The sequence below is a fragment of the Bufo bufo genome, chromosome 4 (assembly GCF_905171765.1).
Source record: "Bufo bufo chromosome 4, aBufBuf1.1, whole genome shotgun sequence".
NCBI lineage: Eukaryota > Metazoa > Chordata > Amphibia > Anura > Bufonidae > Bufo > Bufo bufo.
The window spans coordinates 461,797,134-461,816,693 of record NC_053392.1 but is presented as its reverse complement, the minus strand read 5'-3'; the positions used below and the strand labels follow the sequence as shown (position 1 = coordinate 461,816,693).

At 41.0% G+C, this 19,560-nt stretch overlaps 1 protein-coding gene across 2 annotated transcripts in view; it reads left to right on the top strand.

Annotated features, from left to right (window-relative positions):
* The window catches only part of MERTK (MER proto-oncogene, tyrosine kinase), a 152,403-nt gene that overhangs the window by 86,766 nt on the left and 46,077 nt on the right, over positions 1-19,560 (top strand). For both annotated transcript variants that reach the window (XM_040429461.1, XM_040429460.1), the window contains exon 9: positions 19,203-19,353. In XM_040429461.1, the coding sequence (XP_040285395.1) occupies positions 19,203-19,353 (151 nt within the window). The remainder of the gene's footprint in view (positions 1-19,202; positions 19,354-19,560) is intronic.

Below are 19,560 nucleotides of genomic sequence, written 5' to 3'. Positions count from 1 at the left end.
ACTGGGACACAAGTATTTTTTGCGGACGCGTTGACCACATTTTGCAGACAAATTTAGGACGGATGTTCTACAGTATCTTTTGCGGAATGGACATACAAATACGTAAACCACACAGAACTCATCCTTCTGCTTTCCGCATCCATATGTCCGTTTTGCAAAAGCTAGAACATGTTTTATACTTTTCTGCAAAATGTGAACCGCAGACTCATTGAAGTCAGTGGATCCACAAATAAAATGCAAACGGCACACAGGCGGCTTCTGTATTTTGCCGATCTGAGGTTTGTGGCCTCAGGCATGGTCACGTACACGAGGTCTTTATCCAGACCCTCCACAGCTTACAATGCAATTCTTACAATAATCCACATTTCATACAAATAAATAGCCAGTATGTATTTCATCTGTTACCGGGTGTCTCCAATAAATTCATGTAAGTACAAAGTAATCATGCAAATTCTATGTAGATATGTTAAGGCCAGATATGATCCAACGCACCATGTGCTACATGGAAGATGTGTTAATATTTGAAACACAATGCTACATGTTTAGATACTGTAAGTCATTCTGGTTAATATAAATATCAATCACTTCAGATCTGGTTATATATTTTCTTGGGCATTATAATTACTTAGAAGCCAACTTTTCCCAATCCTCGTTCCTTCAGTCTATCTCACCTCTATTGCAGGCATTTTATAGGCTTAGCCAATCTCTACAGTATATCAGTAGTCAGGGGCGGATTGGCCATAGACCTTACAGGGAAGCTTCCCGGTGGGCCGATGCCCAGGGGGCTACCTGGGCCCTCTTCACGGCCGGCTAGTGGATTTTTTTGGGGGATGTATTTTGTGATAGACTGTGGTATTTGTCTCTGCTGAGGTAGTATAATGTGCTACAATATGATATTTCTGGCCCTGCCTTCCATCAGTTTGAACCTAACTACAAAATGGGGCCACTTTTAGTATTTTTTCCAGGGCCACTTTAAGTTCCCAGTCCGCTCCTGTCAGTAGTCACCCTACAGGTACATGCACAAGTGACAAAGAAATATTGCTGCTTTTGTTAGGGATCTGCTGCAAACTCTACATGTTTTATGTGCAGATTTTGTCTTGGATTTGCCACGGATTTCACCTATGCATTACAAAGGCTGGAACCCACTGTGAAAATCTGCAGAGAGACATAGAATTCGGATGAAATGGGTGAGGTGGAGGGTAACTTTTTTTAAAATTGCAATATATTTATTTTTAAGTAAAGATTTCCTCCACTTATCCGACCCCTGACATGTCCCCCCATATTCCCGGGCCCCTCACACACAATGTACTTACCTCGCTCCCTGGCACCCGCATCGCTCCTGATCCCCACATGGCCGCCGCTGCATCTTCCTGTCGCGTGGATGAAAACATCCGGTGTCGGGGGGTAAAGGGTGTCGGCCAATGGCACGCAGTGATCGGAACGAGCCTCCTTAACGTCACCCTTGATGCTAGGAGGCTTGTTCCCATCACCACCTGCCATTGGCTGCCCCCCCCCCCCCGCCATTGGCTGAAGCATATACACTACATGTGAACATAGTATAAATGCTTAAAAAAAAGCCAAAGGTTCAAAATATGAGCCCCTGAGACTGTTGTGGAAGTTATGGAAATTTCCAAGGTCAAGTTGGCCACATTCATCATTCCCATCGTATGTACAATGTCACGCTCTAGCTAAGGTCACAAAATATGTGAAGAGGTCAAGAATGCTGCACTCTCATTCTCTATGATGGTATGGTCACTTGAACAACACTAGGTGGGAGCTCTGCTTTGAAATGTTCTCTGCGGCCCTTTTCTCTAATATGTGTTCTGCTGCTTATTCCTCTTCCATACTGCAGTAGAAGTAGTAGTGGTTATGAAGAATATTGCTTGGAGTAGTAGTTTCTGTACTCAAAGTGATACAATCATTATAGCTTCACATCCACCATGAGGTGATGTGATAAAGGTTAATAGGCTGACATTTTTTTTATCTTTTCTGGACTATATGGGAAAAAAAATGGTAATCAATAAAATTAATTGAATTTATTTGGTGTGTGAAGATTTTGTATGTGTACTTTAATATTTAAAAAACAGAATGTTGTGATATTGAACATACAGCAGAATTCACACAGGACCTTATTGTTAGTGTACATATGGGGTCATTTATCAAACACAAATATGCCTAAATTAGGGGTACTTCTGGCATAGATTGCCATGCAAATTAGTTAGACTTCGCCAGGTCTAAAAAAGGGGGTGTGGTGTAGGCAGGGAAGTGGGTAGGCCGGCAGGTCCGTCTCATTTGCCATTTTCGACGCCTCTTTTAGGCGTAGAAAATGGTCTAAATGTAAGCCAGCAAGGAAGCTGGCTTACATTTAGACTGGAGCTGGATACCCTCAAACTAATGTAGATGCTGGTGCCTCTTCATGACTCCAGGGGATCCACCAGCAGGTATAGAGCTTATTACGACCGGCGTTTAAAACGCTGGTCTTAATAAATGACCCCCATAGTTTCTAACAGATTCTGTCATATACTTTGTTTGTCACTTGTGAAAAGCATGTCTATTGTGATTCCCCTACTATCATGTGCCTCAGTTTCCTAATATTGCTTCTAATCAGTTAAATTCCAGTGTAATCAACAGAAATAATGGAGAAGTGTTGTAATGTCAGTCAATTGTTGTAATGCCAGACCATGGCCTGAAAATTGGGGAAATCCGTCTTTGCAGAAAAGGTTTGAATTTCTAGAATTTGGAGAGAATAGAAAATGCTGACAGCTTTGTCCAACTGCTTGGCTGGAAAGGAGAATTGCGAAAGTTTGCATCGGATTAAGTTGTTGAACTTGCTAACGCTTTCAAAGTGACAAATTGCCCTGTAAAACATGCATACATCAGGGTCTTTGATGCACGTAGTTAGACACCTCTGTTCTTCTTATGACCAACCATGGAAGGAAAACTCTGAGAACTGCGAGTTTCTGTTGCAACCTTGCGATTCATTAGAGATGGGGTAGATGACACTGAGGACAATGGTTCCATGTCTGTCTCTGTCCCATGTCAAAAAAAGAGATGCACACCAAATAGAAAATGGAAATATCGGTAGTGCCAAGTTTGCCTGGGATAGATCACTTAGTATAATCTTGTACAGGATAAGGGCGCAGATTTTTTACATGGCTTGTCCGGGCTACAGATATTGATGATCTACGGAGTAGGATTCTATATACTCCTATAAATTTAGAATTAGGGATAACTGTATGAATGAACGGTGCATACTGCAATAATACAGTACTTCATATGAAATCCCGTATTCATTATATAGTGATACTGTTTGTGGGATAACCCCTTTAAGAGGCTTTGTCCTATAAATACATTTGGTGCATCTTCTGGCAGGCTGTGTGCCAAAAAAACGAACTTACACCAACTATCAGCTTCAGTTCCTGGGGTGAATTATAGTAAATATGCTTGGCAAGAGTGGCGCCAAAATGAAAAAAAGTAGCAAATTTTAGTGTAAAATGTCACCTGTATGAAAATGTGAGTCTATTTGCCAGAAAACAAATAAATTCCCATAGTCTGTGCCAGTAGAGTTGACTAAACTTTTGTTTTTTAAATCATAGCCCCTTGTAAGAAGGTATGAACTTACAGCCCTTTAATAACTGTAATTAAAGGGTTAATATAGCTTTGGCAAGTTGTATAAGAAATAGTTATGTATTTTTAATATACTTAATCAATTTCTTTTTTTTTTTTTTTTTTTTTTTTTTTGTCATGGAAAGGAAACCTTCTTCATTGTTCAAGAGGATGGACATCTGTCCTGGTCATGTGAAGGACACACAGGTGAATAGCTTGTTACAGTTCAGTTAGCAGAGTTATGTAATAAGCTGTGCAGCGGTTTGATCGTCACATGATCAGGACATATTTCTATCCATTGGAAGAACCCCATACAATGAAAGAAAGCAGAGATCTTGGAAACAGTATCGAATTGATATGTAAAGCATATTAGAAAAATGTACAAACTTTTCATTATGCATTGAATAAGCTTTATTTCTGAAAGCCGAATACCGGTTAAACTAGTGGCAGGCACACCCCTCATCTGAAATTATTGGATAAACAATGATATGCAAATAATATTTATTTTCACATATGTAACAATATACTAATAATTTATAGTCATTGATTTTAGCTGGGCACCCCCGATCTAGACTCCAAAAAAGGGTTGAGCAGCTGAAATCAATTGCATTGAATATCCGTTTTAGGCTACTTTCACACTAGCGTCAGGGCTCCGCTTGTGAGCTCCGTTTGAAGGGTCTCACAAGTGGCCCCGAACGCATCCGTCCAGCTACCAATGCATTCTGAGTGGATGCGGATCCGCTGAGAATGCATCAGTCTGCCAGCGCTCAGCCTCCGCTCTGCTCAGTGAGCGGACACCTGAACGCTGCTTGCAGCGTTCGGGTGTCCGCCTGGCCGTGCGGAGGCAAACGGATCCGTCCAGACTTACAATGTAAGTCAATGGGGACGGATCCGTTTGAAGTTGACACAATATGGCTCAATTTTCAAACGGATCCGTCCCCCATTGACTTTCAATGTAAAGTCTGGACGGATCCGTCTGAACAACTTTCAGACTTAGAATTTTTTCGAAGCTATAATGCAGACGGATCCGTTCTGAACAGATCCAAACGTCTGCATTATAGGAGAGGATCCGTCTGTGCAGACACCAGACGGATCCTTTCTGAACGCTAGTGTGAAAGTGGCCTTAGTTGAAACCGAGGTGTCTATTGAAAGTTGTAGTCGGTATATATACAAAAAAAAACAAAACAAAAAAACAATAATGCTAAGCAGGATGGGGCTGGCCATGGGGATTGCAGAATTTAGTCCATTAGAACTGTAGTAAAAGGTAAACCAGGTGCAATTCAGTGTAAACGTTTGCCAAGATGTCAGTGAAAATCTGTATAAAAAACAGTGCACAGACACCTACAGAACCTTATTGTTCAGAGCTTGAATTTACAAATGCAGAAATCTATAGTAAAAGGTCTCTGTCATCACAGGGCAGTCCTTTAGGCTGGGTTCACACCGGAGCGTTGTGAAAGGAGCGCTCTGTATGCGCGATTGTACAGGCGTTTACAATCGCGCATACAGAGACAAGCAAACACACATTGTCGCGCGTTCCCAAAAGTCTATGTACGGGAACGCGCGACAAACGCCCGAAAAAACGCTCATGTACTTGTTTGAGCGTCGGGCGTTTTACAGCGCGATCGTACGCGCTGTAAAACACCCAGGTGAGAACCATTCCCATAGGGAAGCATTGGTTTCTCCTTGTTGAGCGTTTTACAGCGCGTAGGAACGCGCTGTAAAACGCTCAGGTCTGAACTGAGCCTTAAAGGGAACCTGCCATCAACTTTATGCTGACCTCACTGAGGATGGCATAAAATAGTGACAGAAATGCTGATTTCAGCGGTGTGTCACTCATGAGCTAAAAGTAAGTGGTTGCTGAGAACCAGCATCATAATCATTGCAGCCCAGGCCTGGAAAAGAGTCAAATCTACCTGAGAAGAGTCATGATTATTCATAATCTCCTGCACTCCTCGTCCATCTGCTGAGGATTGGCAGTTCTCTCCTAGAGAGAAAGGGAGAAAACTAGGTAGAAGACTGTCAGACATCAGCAGGTGGGCAGGAGAGCAGGAATTCATGAATAACCATGACTCTTCTCAGGTGGCCGTGACTCTTTTCCAGGCCCAGTCTACAATGATTGTGATGTTAGTTCTCGGCAACTACTTACTTTTAACTTATAAATGACAGACCGCTGAAATCAACTCACCTGTCTCTACTTTATTCTGCTGTTAGTATGGGCAGCATAAAGTTGATGACAGGTTCCCTTTAAGTCATAGAAAGATGGACGTGATGAAAAGTGAAGAGTCATGGAGGACCAACTTTGAACAAGATGCCATTTGAAAGGAAAAGGTAATGGCTGATTATGTCACTAGGCAGGTACCTAGGGCGGCAAACCTTGCAGAGCAGTATTAGAACAAGTTATTTGTTATTCTTTATTTTCTTATTTTTATCAATACAAATTAGTTAGTTTTTTTTCATGCCGTTTTGGAAATCAAAACCAGGAGTGTATTAAAAAACAGAGGAGAACTCATATCTGTCCTTTGTACTTTCTCTCTCTTTACTCCTGATTTTGGTTTCCAAAACTGCATGCAGAAACCTGACCGTGTAGCCATATCCTAAGTGAGTGTATACCTATCTGCCCAAATTTATGCAAGTATATACAGTACGTATTCTGACTGCATACATGTATGACTGTATGTAGTGAGTACGCATCTTGTGCGTTCAAGTATGTAATGATTGTGTGCATGTAACAATATACTGAATGTGCATCTGTGTATATGTATGTAGTGAGGGGGCCTGTAAAATTAGGCTGAATATTCTGAGACATTTCTCAATTCTGGCTTTAAGAGTTGTGAAATAGGGCTTCTTTGACTTTTGGGGCTTATTTGTACAAACATTTACAACTTTTAGCATTTTTACACCACTCACTCTAGTTTTGGATATAGTTAGCCATGTTAATTAGTCTCACTCCAGATTTATCACTGCAACTTTTTTTAAGGTCTCATGCACACGGGCTGTTGCTGGCCTGTGCTGACGATGTGCCCGCCATATGCAGACGCAGACCCATTCACTTCAATTGGGTCTGCGATCCCCATCCGACAGTCTGCACCACATGCACTACTTTTTTGCAGTGTGGAGGCACGGGCAGAAAACCCACGGAAGCACTCCGTACCAATGTTTTGCACCAAACTTCGGGGTTGTGGACTCATTCAAGTGAATAGGTCAGCTTCCGTGATGAGGTGCACAAACGACAGATGCCCTTATATTGTGGGCCCAATGTTTGCAGGCCGCAATATGATCACCGGCCAACAATGGCCGTGTGCATGAGGCCTTGCCTTGCACATGGGAGAGAGAGGTAACAATAGTCATATTTTTTAAAGAAGTCCCTTTACTTTACAGATAGGATTTTAACAAAAAGGCACCCTATACCACTTTTCTGGTGTAAAAACCAAACATGTTTTCATTTACACCAGTTTCCTGCCGTAAATGAAGACCGAAATCTACGGCTGCTCCGAGCTGCCATAGATATCTGTTTAGGCGAACAGACTGCTGGAGGATGCGCCTAATATATGAGGGGACCTGCTCCTTGTCATAAATGACGAGGTGCATTCTCCAGCATCACAGGGGACATCATAGACCAGAGTAAAACACCAGTGTATGATAATTCTCCGCCATTGTCTCTGCTTTCTGAGAATATTTGACTCAGTATTGGTCTATACACTGCGTGCAGAATTATTAGGCAAATGAGTATTTTGACCACATCATCCTCTTTATGCATGTTGTCTTACTCCAAGCTGTATAGGCTCGAAAGCCTACTACTAATTAAGCATATTAGGTGATGTGCATCTCTGTAATGAGAAGGGGTGTGGTCTAATGACATCAACAACCTATATTAGGTGTGCATAATTATTAGGCAACTTCCTTTCCTTTGGCAAAATGGGTCAAAAGAAGGACTTGACAGGCTCAGAAAAGTCAAAAATAGTGAGATATCTTGCAGAGGGATGCAGCACTCTTAAAATTGCAAAGCTTCTGAAGCGTGATCATCGAACAATCAAGCGTTTCATTCAAAATAGTCAACAGGGTCGCAAGAAGCGTGTGGAAAAACCAAGGCGCAAAATAACTGCCCATGAACTGAGAAAAGTCAAGCGTGCAGCTGCCAAGATGCCACTTGCCACCAGTTTGGCCATATTTCAGAGCTGCAACATTACTGGAGTGCCCAAAGGCACAAGGTGTGCAATACTCAGAGACATGGCCAAGGTAAGAAAGGCTGAAAGACGACCACCACAGAACAAGACACACAAGCTGAAACGTCAAGACTGGGCCAAGAAATATCTCAAGACTGATTTTTCTAAGGTTTTATGGACTGATGAAATGAGAGTGAGTCTTGATGGGCCAGATGGATGGGCCCGTGGCTGGATTGGTAAAGGTCAGAGAGCTCCAGTCCGACTCAGACGCCAGCAAGGTGGAGGTGGAGTACTGGTTTGGGCTGGTATCATCAAAGATGAGCTTGTGGGGCATTTTCGGGTTGAGGATGGAGTCAAGCTCAACTCCCAGTCCTACTGCCAGTTTCTGGAAGACACCTTCTTCAAGCAGTGGTACAGGAAGAAGTCTGCATCCTTCAAGAAAAACATGATTTTCATGCAGGACAATGCTCCATCACAAGCGTCCAAGTACTCCACAGCGTGGCTGGCAAGAAAGGGTATAAAAGAAGAAAATCTAATGACATGGCCTCCTTGTTCACCTGATCTGAACCCCATTGAGAACCTGTGGTCCATCATCAAATGGGAGATTTACAAGGAGGGAAAACAGTACACCTCTCTGAACAGTGTCTGGGAGGCTGTGGTTGCTGCTGCACGCAATGTTGATGGTGAACAGATCAAAACACTGACAGAATCCATGGATGGCAGGCTTTTGAGTGTCCTTGCAAAGAAAGGTGGCTATATTGGTCACTGATTTGTTTTTGTTTTGTTTTTGAATGTCAGAAATGTATATTTGTGAATGTTGAGATGTTATATTGGTTTCACTGGTAAAAATAAATAATTGAAATGGGTATATATTTGTTTTTTGTTAAGTTGCCTAATAATTATGCACAGTAATAGTCACCTGCACACACAGATATCCCCCTAAAATAGCTAAAACTAAAAACAAACTAAAAACTACTTCCAAAAATATTCAGCTTTGATATTAATGAGTTTTTTGGGTTCATTGAGAACATGGTTGTTGTTCAATAATAAAATTAATCCTCAAAAATACAACTTGCCTAATAATTCTGCACTCCCTGTACTGTAGAGAATGCATTGTTCTGACTGTTTTGCCATAAAGCCTTGTTTTCGCTCAGTGGCCTTCCTTCTGAAATGCCAGCAGTCCCAGTATTGTTCCTTTTTAAGTGGATCTTGCCATCCTGTCTGGTGACATTGCTGTGCTGCTGTATTAAATAATCAGATTGCATTTCCCCCCTTGTTCTACACCAGGGGTAGGCAACCTCCGGCACTCCAGCTGTTGTGAAACTACAACTCCCATCATGCATACTTGCTCTGCTCTTCTAAAAACTCACATAGAAATGAATGGAGCATGCTGGGAATTGTAGTTTCACAACAGCTGGAGTGCCGAAGGTTGCTGATCCCTGTTCTACACTGTGGTAAATGTAATCACTCAGTGACCGTGATACTATTTATATGCAGTGCTAACATAGAAAATGAATGCTGTGTTGACATTGAACCCCCATGAATGACATTGAAAGATACCTAGGAAAACAGTAAAGATAATTCTCAGTACAGGTTTTTAATAACCCTTTAATGACTTGGACAATTTGAGCCATATTTAGCAATATGTTAATTGTCAGACTATTCCAGTGCTTTTTCTTTTTGCCAAGATAGAGGGTTTGTTTTCGAACATTGAAGAAAAGATATTTGATATTTGTTAGAGTTAACAGGGATTTTAGTGTGGACAATGGAGGCTCGACCGTTGGGACATGTACACACAACTAGAGTGGAGGTCCTATTCCCCATTTTCCCCTAAGGAAGAGTTCATTGTTGGAGATGAGTTCCTTGGACCCACCAGAGGAACTGATTCTGAGGGCCCACCCTCCAGCTATATAAAACATAAATGTGTCCATATTTAATTTCATCACAATTTTTGTTGCTATTGTACATACTGAAAATTTCAATAATAAAGTCTACTAGGTAATTTGTGAATCAATTTATAATAAATAGACGCTAGTGGGTAGCAAGTCAGCTCCAAGTGGAGTTGTTCTCTGCTGGTCCCTAAAGGGTTGGTCCACAATTCACTTGTTTTTTTCCATCCCCTCTATGCTGGACCTGTGAAGGGAAGCCTATTTAAAGGGGTTCTCGGGGAATTAAGAAAATAAAATTACTGAAATTATGAACATATTCCCAAATACCTTTCATTACTTATAATGTCTCATTTTGTCTAGGGAGCAATCATCAGGTGAAATAAAATGGCCCCCTTACTATCAGTACACACAGAACCTGTCCTAATCACACAGGAGGACAAGTTACTTCACTGAGGTAAAGAGCTGCCTCATCCTCCTCTCCTTCTTGTCAGGGATTATGATCCTGAATACAGCTGATAAAATCTTCAGTTGAATCTCTGTAGGAATGGAGTTCATGAGAAGACATGAAGTACAGAGAGGGGGGTGTGGATAATGAGCAGCAGCACTTGTATACAGTTTTTATTGCCACAGTCTGTCCTGTCCATCCTCTCTGTACTTCATGTCTCCTCATGAACTCCATTCCTACAGAAATTCAGCTAAAGTTCTTATCATCTGTATTCAGGATCATAATCCATGACAAGTAGAGCAGAGAGGAGGATGAGGCAGCTCTTTGGCTCAGAGTTCTGAAGTAATTTGTTCTCTTCTGTGATTAGGACAGGTTTTGTGTGTACTAATAGGAAGGTGGCCATTTTATTTCTCCTAATGATTGCTCCCTAGACAAAATTAGCTATTATAACTAATGAAAGGTATTTGGGAATATATTTATAATAAAGTAATATTTAAGTATTTTCATTTTATTAATTCATTGAGAACCCCTTTAACTGCTCCCTGCCGCTCAGTACTGGCTCAGAGGTTCCCAGGTTGCCTTTACTGCAATTCGGTCCCTGCATGTAAACTTCCTACATGAATGGGGTCATATGCACTAATGGAGCCAATGACTGGCCTCAGCAGTGACTTATGCCCGAGCGGCACATGACCCAGCAGAGTTGTGCCAGTTGTGGACTCATCACTGCTGAGGCCAGTCATTGGCTGCAGCAGTGTACATGACCCCTTCTGTGGGGAACACAGTGCAGTACAGACAGTCGGAGCCAGAAACTTGAGAGGAATTTAAAGGGAATCTGTCACCAATTTTAAGGTGTCCTAACTAAGGGCAACATAAGTGACACATCCCCTTAGCAATATGCTGGGTCACTTTCTTTAATTGTCCCAGCCATTTTGCTAAAATTTTGTATAGAACAACTCCAATGCATAATGATGAGCCCCGAATATTCATGAGCTCCTGGCTTTTCCCACTACCTGCTACTCATTCAATTGGAACAACTGTCAATCAGAAGCAGGTGGGCGGGGAGAGCCATGAGCTCATGAATATGGGGACTTATTGGCATACGCTCGAGCTGTTAGGATTTAAAAGTGAGGGCAGCAGAAAACTGATGACAGATTCTCTTTAACAGTTGCTGCCAGTTTCCTCCAGGTAACCAACAGGTAATCACTGTTGGTAAAAGCAACTGTGAGCTTATTTCAGCTGACAACTCCTTTAAGGATTTATTTAGAACTGGTACGTTCATTTTTAGGTCTCAGATACGCGCTTCCTCTATTCATTTGGCATTTGACTAACATTTCAATAATCAGAGAGGAAAGTACAGTAAATGAAAAATCTCCAAGTTTGTTTTTTTGAGTGTGCCCTACACTTCTTCTTTGTACAGTCACAAGGTTTTGTTTTCTTGTTAGGGGCAGCTGTATTATGCTGTTTTGTCAGTTATTTTTTTATCTTCTATGCATGGGTATACAATGTATATAGTATCTTATAGTGAATTGTATTGTATTGAACTGTATAACAGACTTTTGTGAGAATAACAAAAGTAAAATTGACAATATATAGCCAGTATGTAGTAAATAAGGCTTTGGATGTGATGCTTTGATATAGTATTATTGTGTTTCACAGGCAGTATGGAAAAAAGTAAGTAGTTTCCTATATATTGATAGCTGACAGTATACTTCATTTCTCTGCTGGTATGCCTTTGCAGATTTAATTTTAATGATTTCCTGCACTGGTTAATTGCAGAATTTGTATCAAGAGGACAACCGCTTGTACCCTATAAGTGCACATGTACATCCTTAGAAGTGAGTCCTCTGCTTGGGGCCTCCTCTGTGAGCAGATGTGTCCGTGCAGTACTTGGATGGCCACAAATTTAAAAGACAGGCATGTAATGTTACATTTTACCTGCAGTGGCTGCTGCACGGAAAATATATGGTTGGAATCCAGATCAGTTTAAAAAGAAAACCCCTTCATTACTCTAAGGACTTGTGGAGTATCCCAGTACAGGGGGTATCTGCAAATGATTAGCGATGTTATGTTATTTAATGTTATGTACACTCAGCGTGGTCTGGTATGGTTGGCATAGACAGGATTAATCACCCCTCTTCTGCAGCAAGAAAGAGAGTAGAACTTAGACTCTGCATGGCCAAGCATAGTTAGCAAGGTAACCTGTTACTACAGTTAACCAGACTTTGCTTTCTTGTGAGGGATTACAGTTAAGACACCCATCACACTTAACCAGGTCCTGGCCCGACGTGTCTTTGAACACCTGTATCACGCAGTGGACACTACAGCCTTAATTGGCAGAATATAGGTACCAGCCAAAGAGTCTAGTGAGAGAGAATTTAGCAAGATTGCATAACAAAATTGCCATTCTTTGTCAATCTGCCAGCCTCCATACCTCGCTATCTGGGGAAAGAATTTGCACTGTGTCCAGATTATTTTTGGATGTACTAAGACCCCTATTTTGCACTCAGTAAAGAGAAACATTTATTCTTCTACCTTCAGCCTGGTTTTCTGACTCCCACTACACCATATGTTGGCCATTACACTACATGCTCTGCCTTGCACCCACATGGACAGTTAAGATCACGGGCATACCAACTACCATCAGACAGCAAACTCCAGCATTAGAGTGTGGGAAGAATCAGTATATTCTCCAGTAGTTCCACCTGCCCTAGGGACCAATGGTCTGAGGGAAACTCTGTGACACATCATATCATTGGGGCCACTACCACTCCTATCATCTGCTCCTTCTCTTCATGGGTTTCTGCACTTGTTCACATGTCAGTGAATCATGGATGTGTACTGTCATGTTTAGCATGCACAGATCCATTTTTGTTCATATGTTCATTCAGTCCACCATGTTTTTGTGAAAAAAATGGAGACATACAGTACAGACCAAAAGTTTGGACACACCTTCTCATTCAAAGAGTTTTCTTTATTTTCATGACTATGAAAATTGTAGATTCACACTGAAGGAATCAAAACTATGAATTAACACATGTAGAATTATATACATAACAAACAAGTGTGAAACAACTGAAAATATGTCATATTCTAGGTTCTTCAAAGTAGCCACCTTTTGCTTTGATTACTGCTTTGCACACTCTTGGCATTCTCTTGATGCGCTTCAAGAGGTAGTCCCCTGAAATGGTTTTCACTTCACAGGTGTGCCCTGTCAGGTTTAATAAGTGGGATTTCTTGCCTTATACATGGGGTTGGGACCATCAGTTGCGTTGAGGAGAAGTCAGGTGGATACACAGCTGATAGTTCTACTGAATAGACTGTTAGAATTTGTATTATGGCAAGAAAAAAGCAGCTAAGTAAAGAAAAATGAGTGGCCATCATTACTTTAAGAAATGAAGGTCAGTCAGTCAGCCGAAAAATTGGGAAAACTTTGAAAGTAAGGGCTATTTGACCATGAAGGAGACTGATGGGGTGCTGCGCCAGATGACCTGGCCTCCACAGTCACCGGACCTGAACCCAATCGAGATGGTTTGGGGTGAGCTGGACAACAGAGGGAAGGCAAAAGGGCCAACAAGTGCTAAGCATCTCTGGGAACTCCTTCAAGACTGTTGGAAGACCATTTCAGGGGACTACCTCTTGAATCTCATCAAGAGAATGCCAAGTGCAAAGCAGTAATCAAAGCAAAAGGTGGCTACTTTGAAGAACCTAGAATATGACATATTTTCAGTTGTTTCACACTTGTTTGTTATGTATATAATTCCACATGTGTTAATTCATAGTTTTGATGCCTTCATAGTCATGAAAATAAAGAAAACTCTTTGAATGAGAAGGTGTGTCCAAACTTTTGGTCTGTACTGTATGCTGCCCCAGACCAAAGACGTCCATTCAATTCTATAGGTCTGTGAAAACCATGGACAGAACCCATGTTTATGTGCCTATTAGGCCATACCAAGGCAGAGCCCTATAGGTTTCTTAACAAATTGAGAGGCAATATACACTACAATACAGTAGGATATTAAAATATTTTAATAGTGAGCACAGGTTTAAGTCCCCTAAGGAGGGGGGGGGGGGCTAAAAATAGGTTTAATGCTCCCTGCAATGTCACTGGATTTAAACCAATCCAGTAAACCTTCAGGACTCTTTTTTTTTTTTTTTTTGCAAGTTGTACATTAAACAAAACTTGCTGATCTTACTAATGTGACATAGTATGTAACATGAATTGGAACTTACATTGCACAATAAACCATTAGTAATGAATCTGCAAAGTATTTAACTCAAACTTGCCATACATGATGTGTGTTTCCTAATAGTGCATGTAAAAGAAAAACTAAGAAATATACAGCATCAGCATTTCAAGTAAATATCTGTGCAACTAACATATTGAGTAACACCCAATGCATCGACATAGAACTGTAAGTGCTCAATATGTGAGAAAAGGAATAAGATTCAAACAAAACAAAACAAAATTCTTTGAACATAAAATGTAAAAACAAACAAAAAACATGCATTTATGATATTTAGATTAAATCATACAGTACTATGATTTCAATACAAAACATGATTGGATTGCAAAATCCTAAGACACTTTGGGGGTCATTTATTAAGACCTGCGTTTTAGATGGCGGTCTTAATGAGGCTCTGTGCTGGTGGTGGATCCGGTGAGGTTATATAGAGGCGCTGGCCTCTACATTACTTTGGCGGATCCACTGCCGCTTCTAAATCTACTCCAGCTTCCTTGCTGGCGTAGATTTAGACCATTTTCTACGCCTAAAACAGGCATAGGAAAAAAGGAATGAGAAGGGCCTGCCGGCCTGTCCCCTTTCCCCACCCACTATTTTAGACCTGGCATGACCGGGAAAAGTCACCTATTGTGGTGCAAAGGTTCTTTGAGCCGCAATCTGACCAGAAATATGCCTAATATACACGTAATTTCTGTTAGTAAATAACATCCTTTATTTGTAACTGAAATCTGTCCCTCCATGAACCTAGGTGGTGGTATGCTGCTGCATATATAGCCAGTAACTTAAAGGGACACTTCCATGTAAAACATTTGTGTTTGTTTAACAACCTGTATGCAGTTATTCTATATCATTTTTTTTATTAAAGAAATGGATGGATGGTTCTCTGGATTTAATTTTGTGAAGTCACTCTATGTATTCTTCTTCCTGTCCTAGCTGTTTAACTTCCTCTTTTGTTTGTACTTTTAACATGGCAAATAGTCTTCCTTAACTTTCTCAATCAAGTCATCACTGCTGTCAGAAGGGGGTTAAATCTTAATTAGAGCATCCCACTTCATACTAATTAATGAAATGCTCTTCTGTGTGCATCTTTATCCAGGCCTCAAGTGAACAAAGCTGATAAACAGTTTTTCCAATTCTACATCTACTATCATCATGATGATTACTCTTAAAAAAAAACATATTATGCTCACAGCAGCAGTAAACTAATAATGGATTAGGAAGTTTGATCATTTATATTGACTGATACAGCAAGACAATTGAGGTCATTTATCAAACTGGTGTAAAGTAGAACTGGCTACTTTGCTTATAGCAACCTATCAGATTCCACCTTTCATTTTGTACAGCTCCTATGGGCCACTAAGCCAGCTCTAATTTACATTAGTTTGATAAACTACCTCAAATATCTTGTATTTAATTTTCATTGGCATAGTACTGCCAAAAAGGTAAAGAAAAATAGCTAAACATTCAAAAAAAAAAAAGTCTGGCTCACGATGGCTCGCACCATGTGGTCGTACTCTAAAGGTTCAGATACTTTTGCCACTCACAGACGTGATATTGGATCATTTTCCTCAATTAATAAATGATCAAGTCTAATATTTTCCACTCATTTGTTTGATTTGGTTATCTTTATTTACTTTTAGGGCTTTACCTTCTTTAGGCCAAATGTATGCACAAATCTATAAAATTCTGAAGGGTTCACAAACTTTCAAACACCACTGTATATATTGAGTAAAGGGCCTGAATACTCATGTAATTGCAAGATTTTAGTTTTTCAATTAATTAGCAAAGATTTTAAACATTGCACTTTGTGCAGAAAGATGGGAAAAACGGTTTGTTTGTTTTTTAACATTTTTTAGCACAAGGACGAAACATAACATAATGTGAAAAAATTTAAAGGGTCAGAAGAGTTTCCGAATGCATGGTTACCCATTTGGGTCATCTATGGGCTAGAGCAGTAGTGGAGAACCTATGGCACGGGTGCCAGAGAGGTCACTCAGAGCCCTCTCTGTTTGCACCGGCGGCCAGAATTTTTTTTAAGTCATACCAATATGTCTTAGACTTTTGAAGCCAATTATCAGCGCAGGGCGCTCTATGTATGGCACAGGCAGCACATTGAATCCAGGCAGGCCATTATAGCTAAATGATAAAATACATGGAAGATATAATATATTGTAACATAGTAACATACTTTATAAGGCTGAAAAAGACATTTGTCCATCCAGTTTGGCCTGTTATCCTGCAAGTTAATCCAGAGGAAGGCAAAAAAAAAAACTGTGAGGTACAAGCCAATTTTCCCTACTTTAGGGGAATAAAAATTCCTTCCCGACTCCAATCAGGCAATCAGAATAACTCCCTGGATCAACAACTCCTCTCTAGTAGCTAGAGTTTCATAGTCTCGCTGCTCTTACTGTAAAGAATCTTCTTCTATGTTTGTGTACAAACCTTCTTTCCTCCAGACGCAGAGGTTGTCCCCTTGTCACAGTCCTGGGGATAAATAGATGATGGGAGAGATCTCTGTATAAACATAGTTATTAGATATTGGACTGTAGTATTCAGGTTAAATTAAGGGGTTTTGAGTCCTGGGTACACCACGTACATGGACACTATTCATTTGAATGGCTGAATGTAATACAAATTTCCTTGTAGTGGCTGCTGCAGGTGAAATGAACAGCCAACAGCATATCCTGGGGGTCTCCAAAGCAGAACCCATTGGAGGCAGCGCTCATACTAAAGGGATTTTTGATGAGCCCACCACTTTAAAAAACAATATATATATAAATGAAAAAAAAGAACATTTGGTTTGCGGTGTCACAGAGTGATAAAATCACTATTGTAATGCATGGAGTATAAAATGCTGATGCATCTAGAAACTGCACAGATTACAGCAGCTACTTCTTCATTAAACAAAAGGGCATTGACATGTAATAGCAGTAACTAATGATATTGCAGCATACTCCACAAACTTCGGTGCTAGACATGACACTCTCCTACTGAATAGTTCATATTTTGCCTTTCAAAAAGGCACAGAATCTTACTCGGGAACAATTGTTATATTATTTATTGACCACCTCATGCATACCTCCTAACTTTTGAAAAGCAAAGGAGGGACAATATCAATGGAACACATCATCGCACATTGTTATATACTAAGCTACTCCTCACACACCAACCGATACATATCTATACATATCTACTCCAGCCCAGTACCCTTTCTGCCCCCACAAAGAGTAACTCCCCCATAATTGTCCCGATATACAGTACGAGGCTCCATAAGTGCCTCCCACACAGTATGAGTCCCCCATAATTGTCCCGATACACAGTGACGCCATCTTGGTTTTAATACTCATCCGCATTCCCACTATGAGTGGTGCAGAGCAGGTCTGGTATCTGTTCTGTGCTGTATGGTTTAGCGCAGCAGGCGCAATGATAGCACTAAATCAAACCTAGCAGTGTAATAGTGGAGTAGGGGCGATGGCTTCACCATTGCGTTCAACTGTATGTGCACCCTGAGACCACACATACAACTGAAGGCAGGACATGCGGCAGCTGTACTGAGACATGTGACAGAGGCCAAAATTCAGAACTGTCCCGCTGGATCAGGGATGGTTGGGAGGCATGCCTCATGTGCTAATAATTGTATTAACATTTTTTCCATGTCAACATTTATCCTACACTGTACATCAATGTAACCAATCATGTGAATAGCATTTATTATCTTGTGACAATTGTCTATTGTGGGGATACATCAGACAGCAAGTGACCAGTCAGTTCTTGAAGTTGATGTGTTAGGAGCAGGAAAAATTAGCAAGTGTTAGGCTTCGACAAGGGCCAAACTGTGATGGCCAGATGACTGGGTAAGAGCATCTCCAAAATGGCAGGTCTTGTGAGGTGTTCCTGGTTTGCACTGGTTAGTACCTTCTAAAAAGTGGTCCAAGGAAGGTGAACCGGTGATAGGGTTCTTAGGTTATATATGTATTTTGGTATCAAAAGTTATAGCTTATCATTTCCACTGGCCCTAATAGCTTCCATATATTGTCTATAATATATACCTAAAGAACCAATTACAACTAAAACATAATTTTTGTGCAAAGAAAAGAATCTTAAACTGGACCTGTAACCCTCCTGACATGTCTGTTTACGAAACTGCTTGCATTCCCCATGTATTAAGAATTCTAGAGCATCTATGCTTCTGACTCTGTTGTGCCATTCCTTTATTATTCATCCTAGATATTCTGAATGAATTAATAGCAGTTTGCAGTGAAGATCCAGATGGGTATTACCTATACAGTCTGTCACTATCCAATCAATGCTTCTAGTGTCAGCCTGTGCAGACACTCACAGGGCCATATTTATAGCTGGTGCTGTCCTAGGCACCAAGTCTGAAAACTCCCTATGAGGGCCAGGATGAGGGGAGTGGTAGAAAGAGTAGCAGCTCAAAGTGACAGACCATGGGGCCGACACAAGTAGGTGGAGCTTACACACATACATGGGGTAGAGAGGGTCAGTATTTTGTGTACTTAGGTATTTGGTCCTGAGGACGGCAATACAGTTGAATTCAAGAGGGAGACTTTCAGCCGCACAGTAGAGTGCTGCCCCCCAACTTCATGGTGCCCTAGGCATGTGCCTAGGGTTGCCTAATGGCAAATACGGCCCTGGACACTCCCACCCAACTGAAAACTCCCATCTGGAGTCCCTTTCATTGCAAACTGCTAGCAATTCGTTCATAAGTTCTAAAAGGAATATATGCTCTAGAATGGAAAATGCAAGTACTTACTAAAACAGACAGTGTGTTTCACTAGAATATTTACTATCTGGATCACAAGAGATCCCAGCTAAAAATTCTCATCTGTTTTTACAGAACTTATCCGATCTTGAATTCTCCAACACAACTGCTCTGGTCGTTTCTGTTCGAGCTACCAATGCTACTTGCACAGTGTTTGTCTCCTGCCACACTGTGGGAGGTACTGGACCATACAGCCAAGCGGTCCAAATTGTTATTCCGAGTGATGGTAAGAGCTTCTTTATGTCTTTTCTACAGGGGCGGACTGGTCATAGACTCCACAGGGAAATTTCCCAGTGGGCCGATGACCAGGTGGCCGTCCAAGCCCTCATCACGGCCACGAGCCGGGTACATAATGACCTAAATCTCTCAGCATTAATAAATGCTGTGGGCATCAGGTACTTATGACCAAAGCCTAAGTTGCCATCTTGAACTC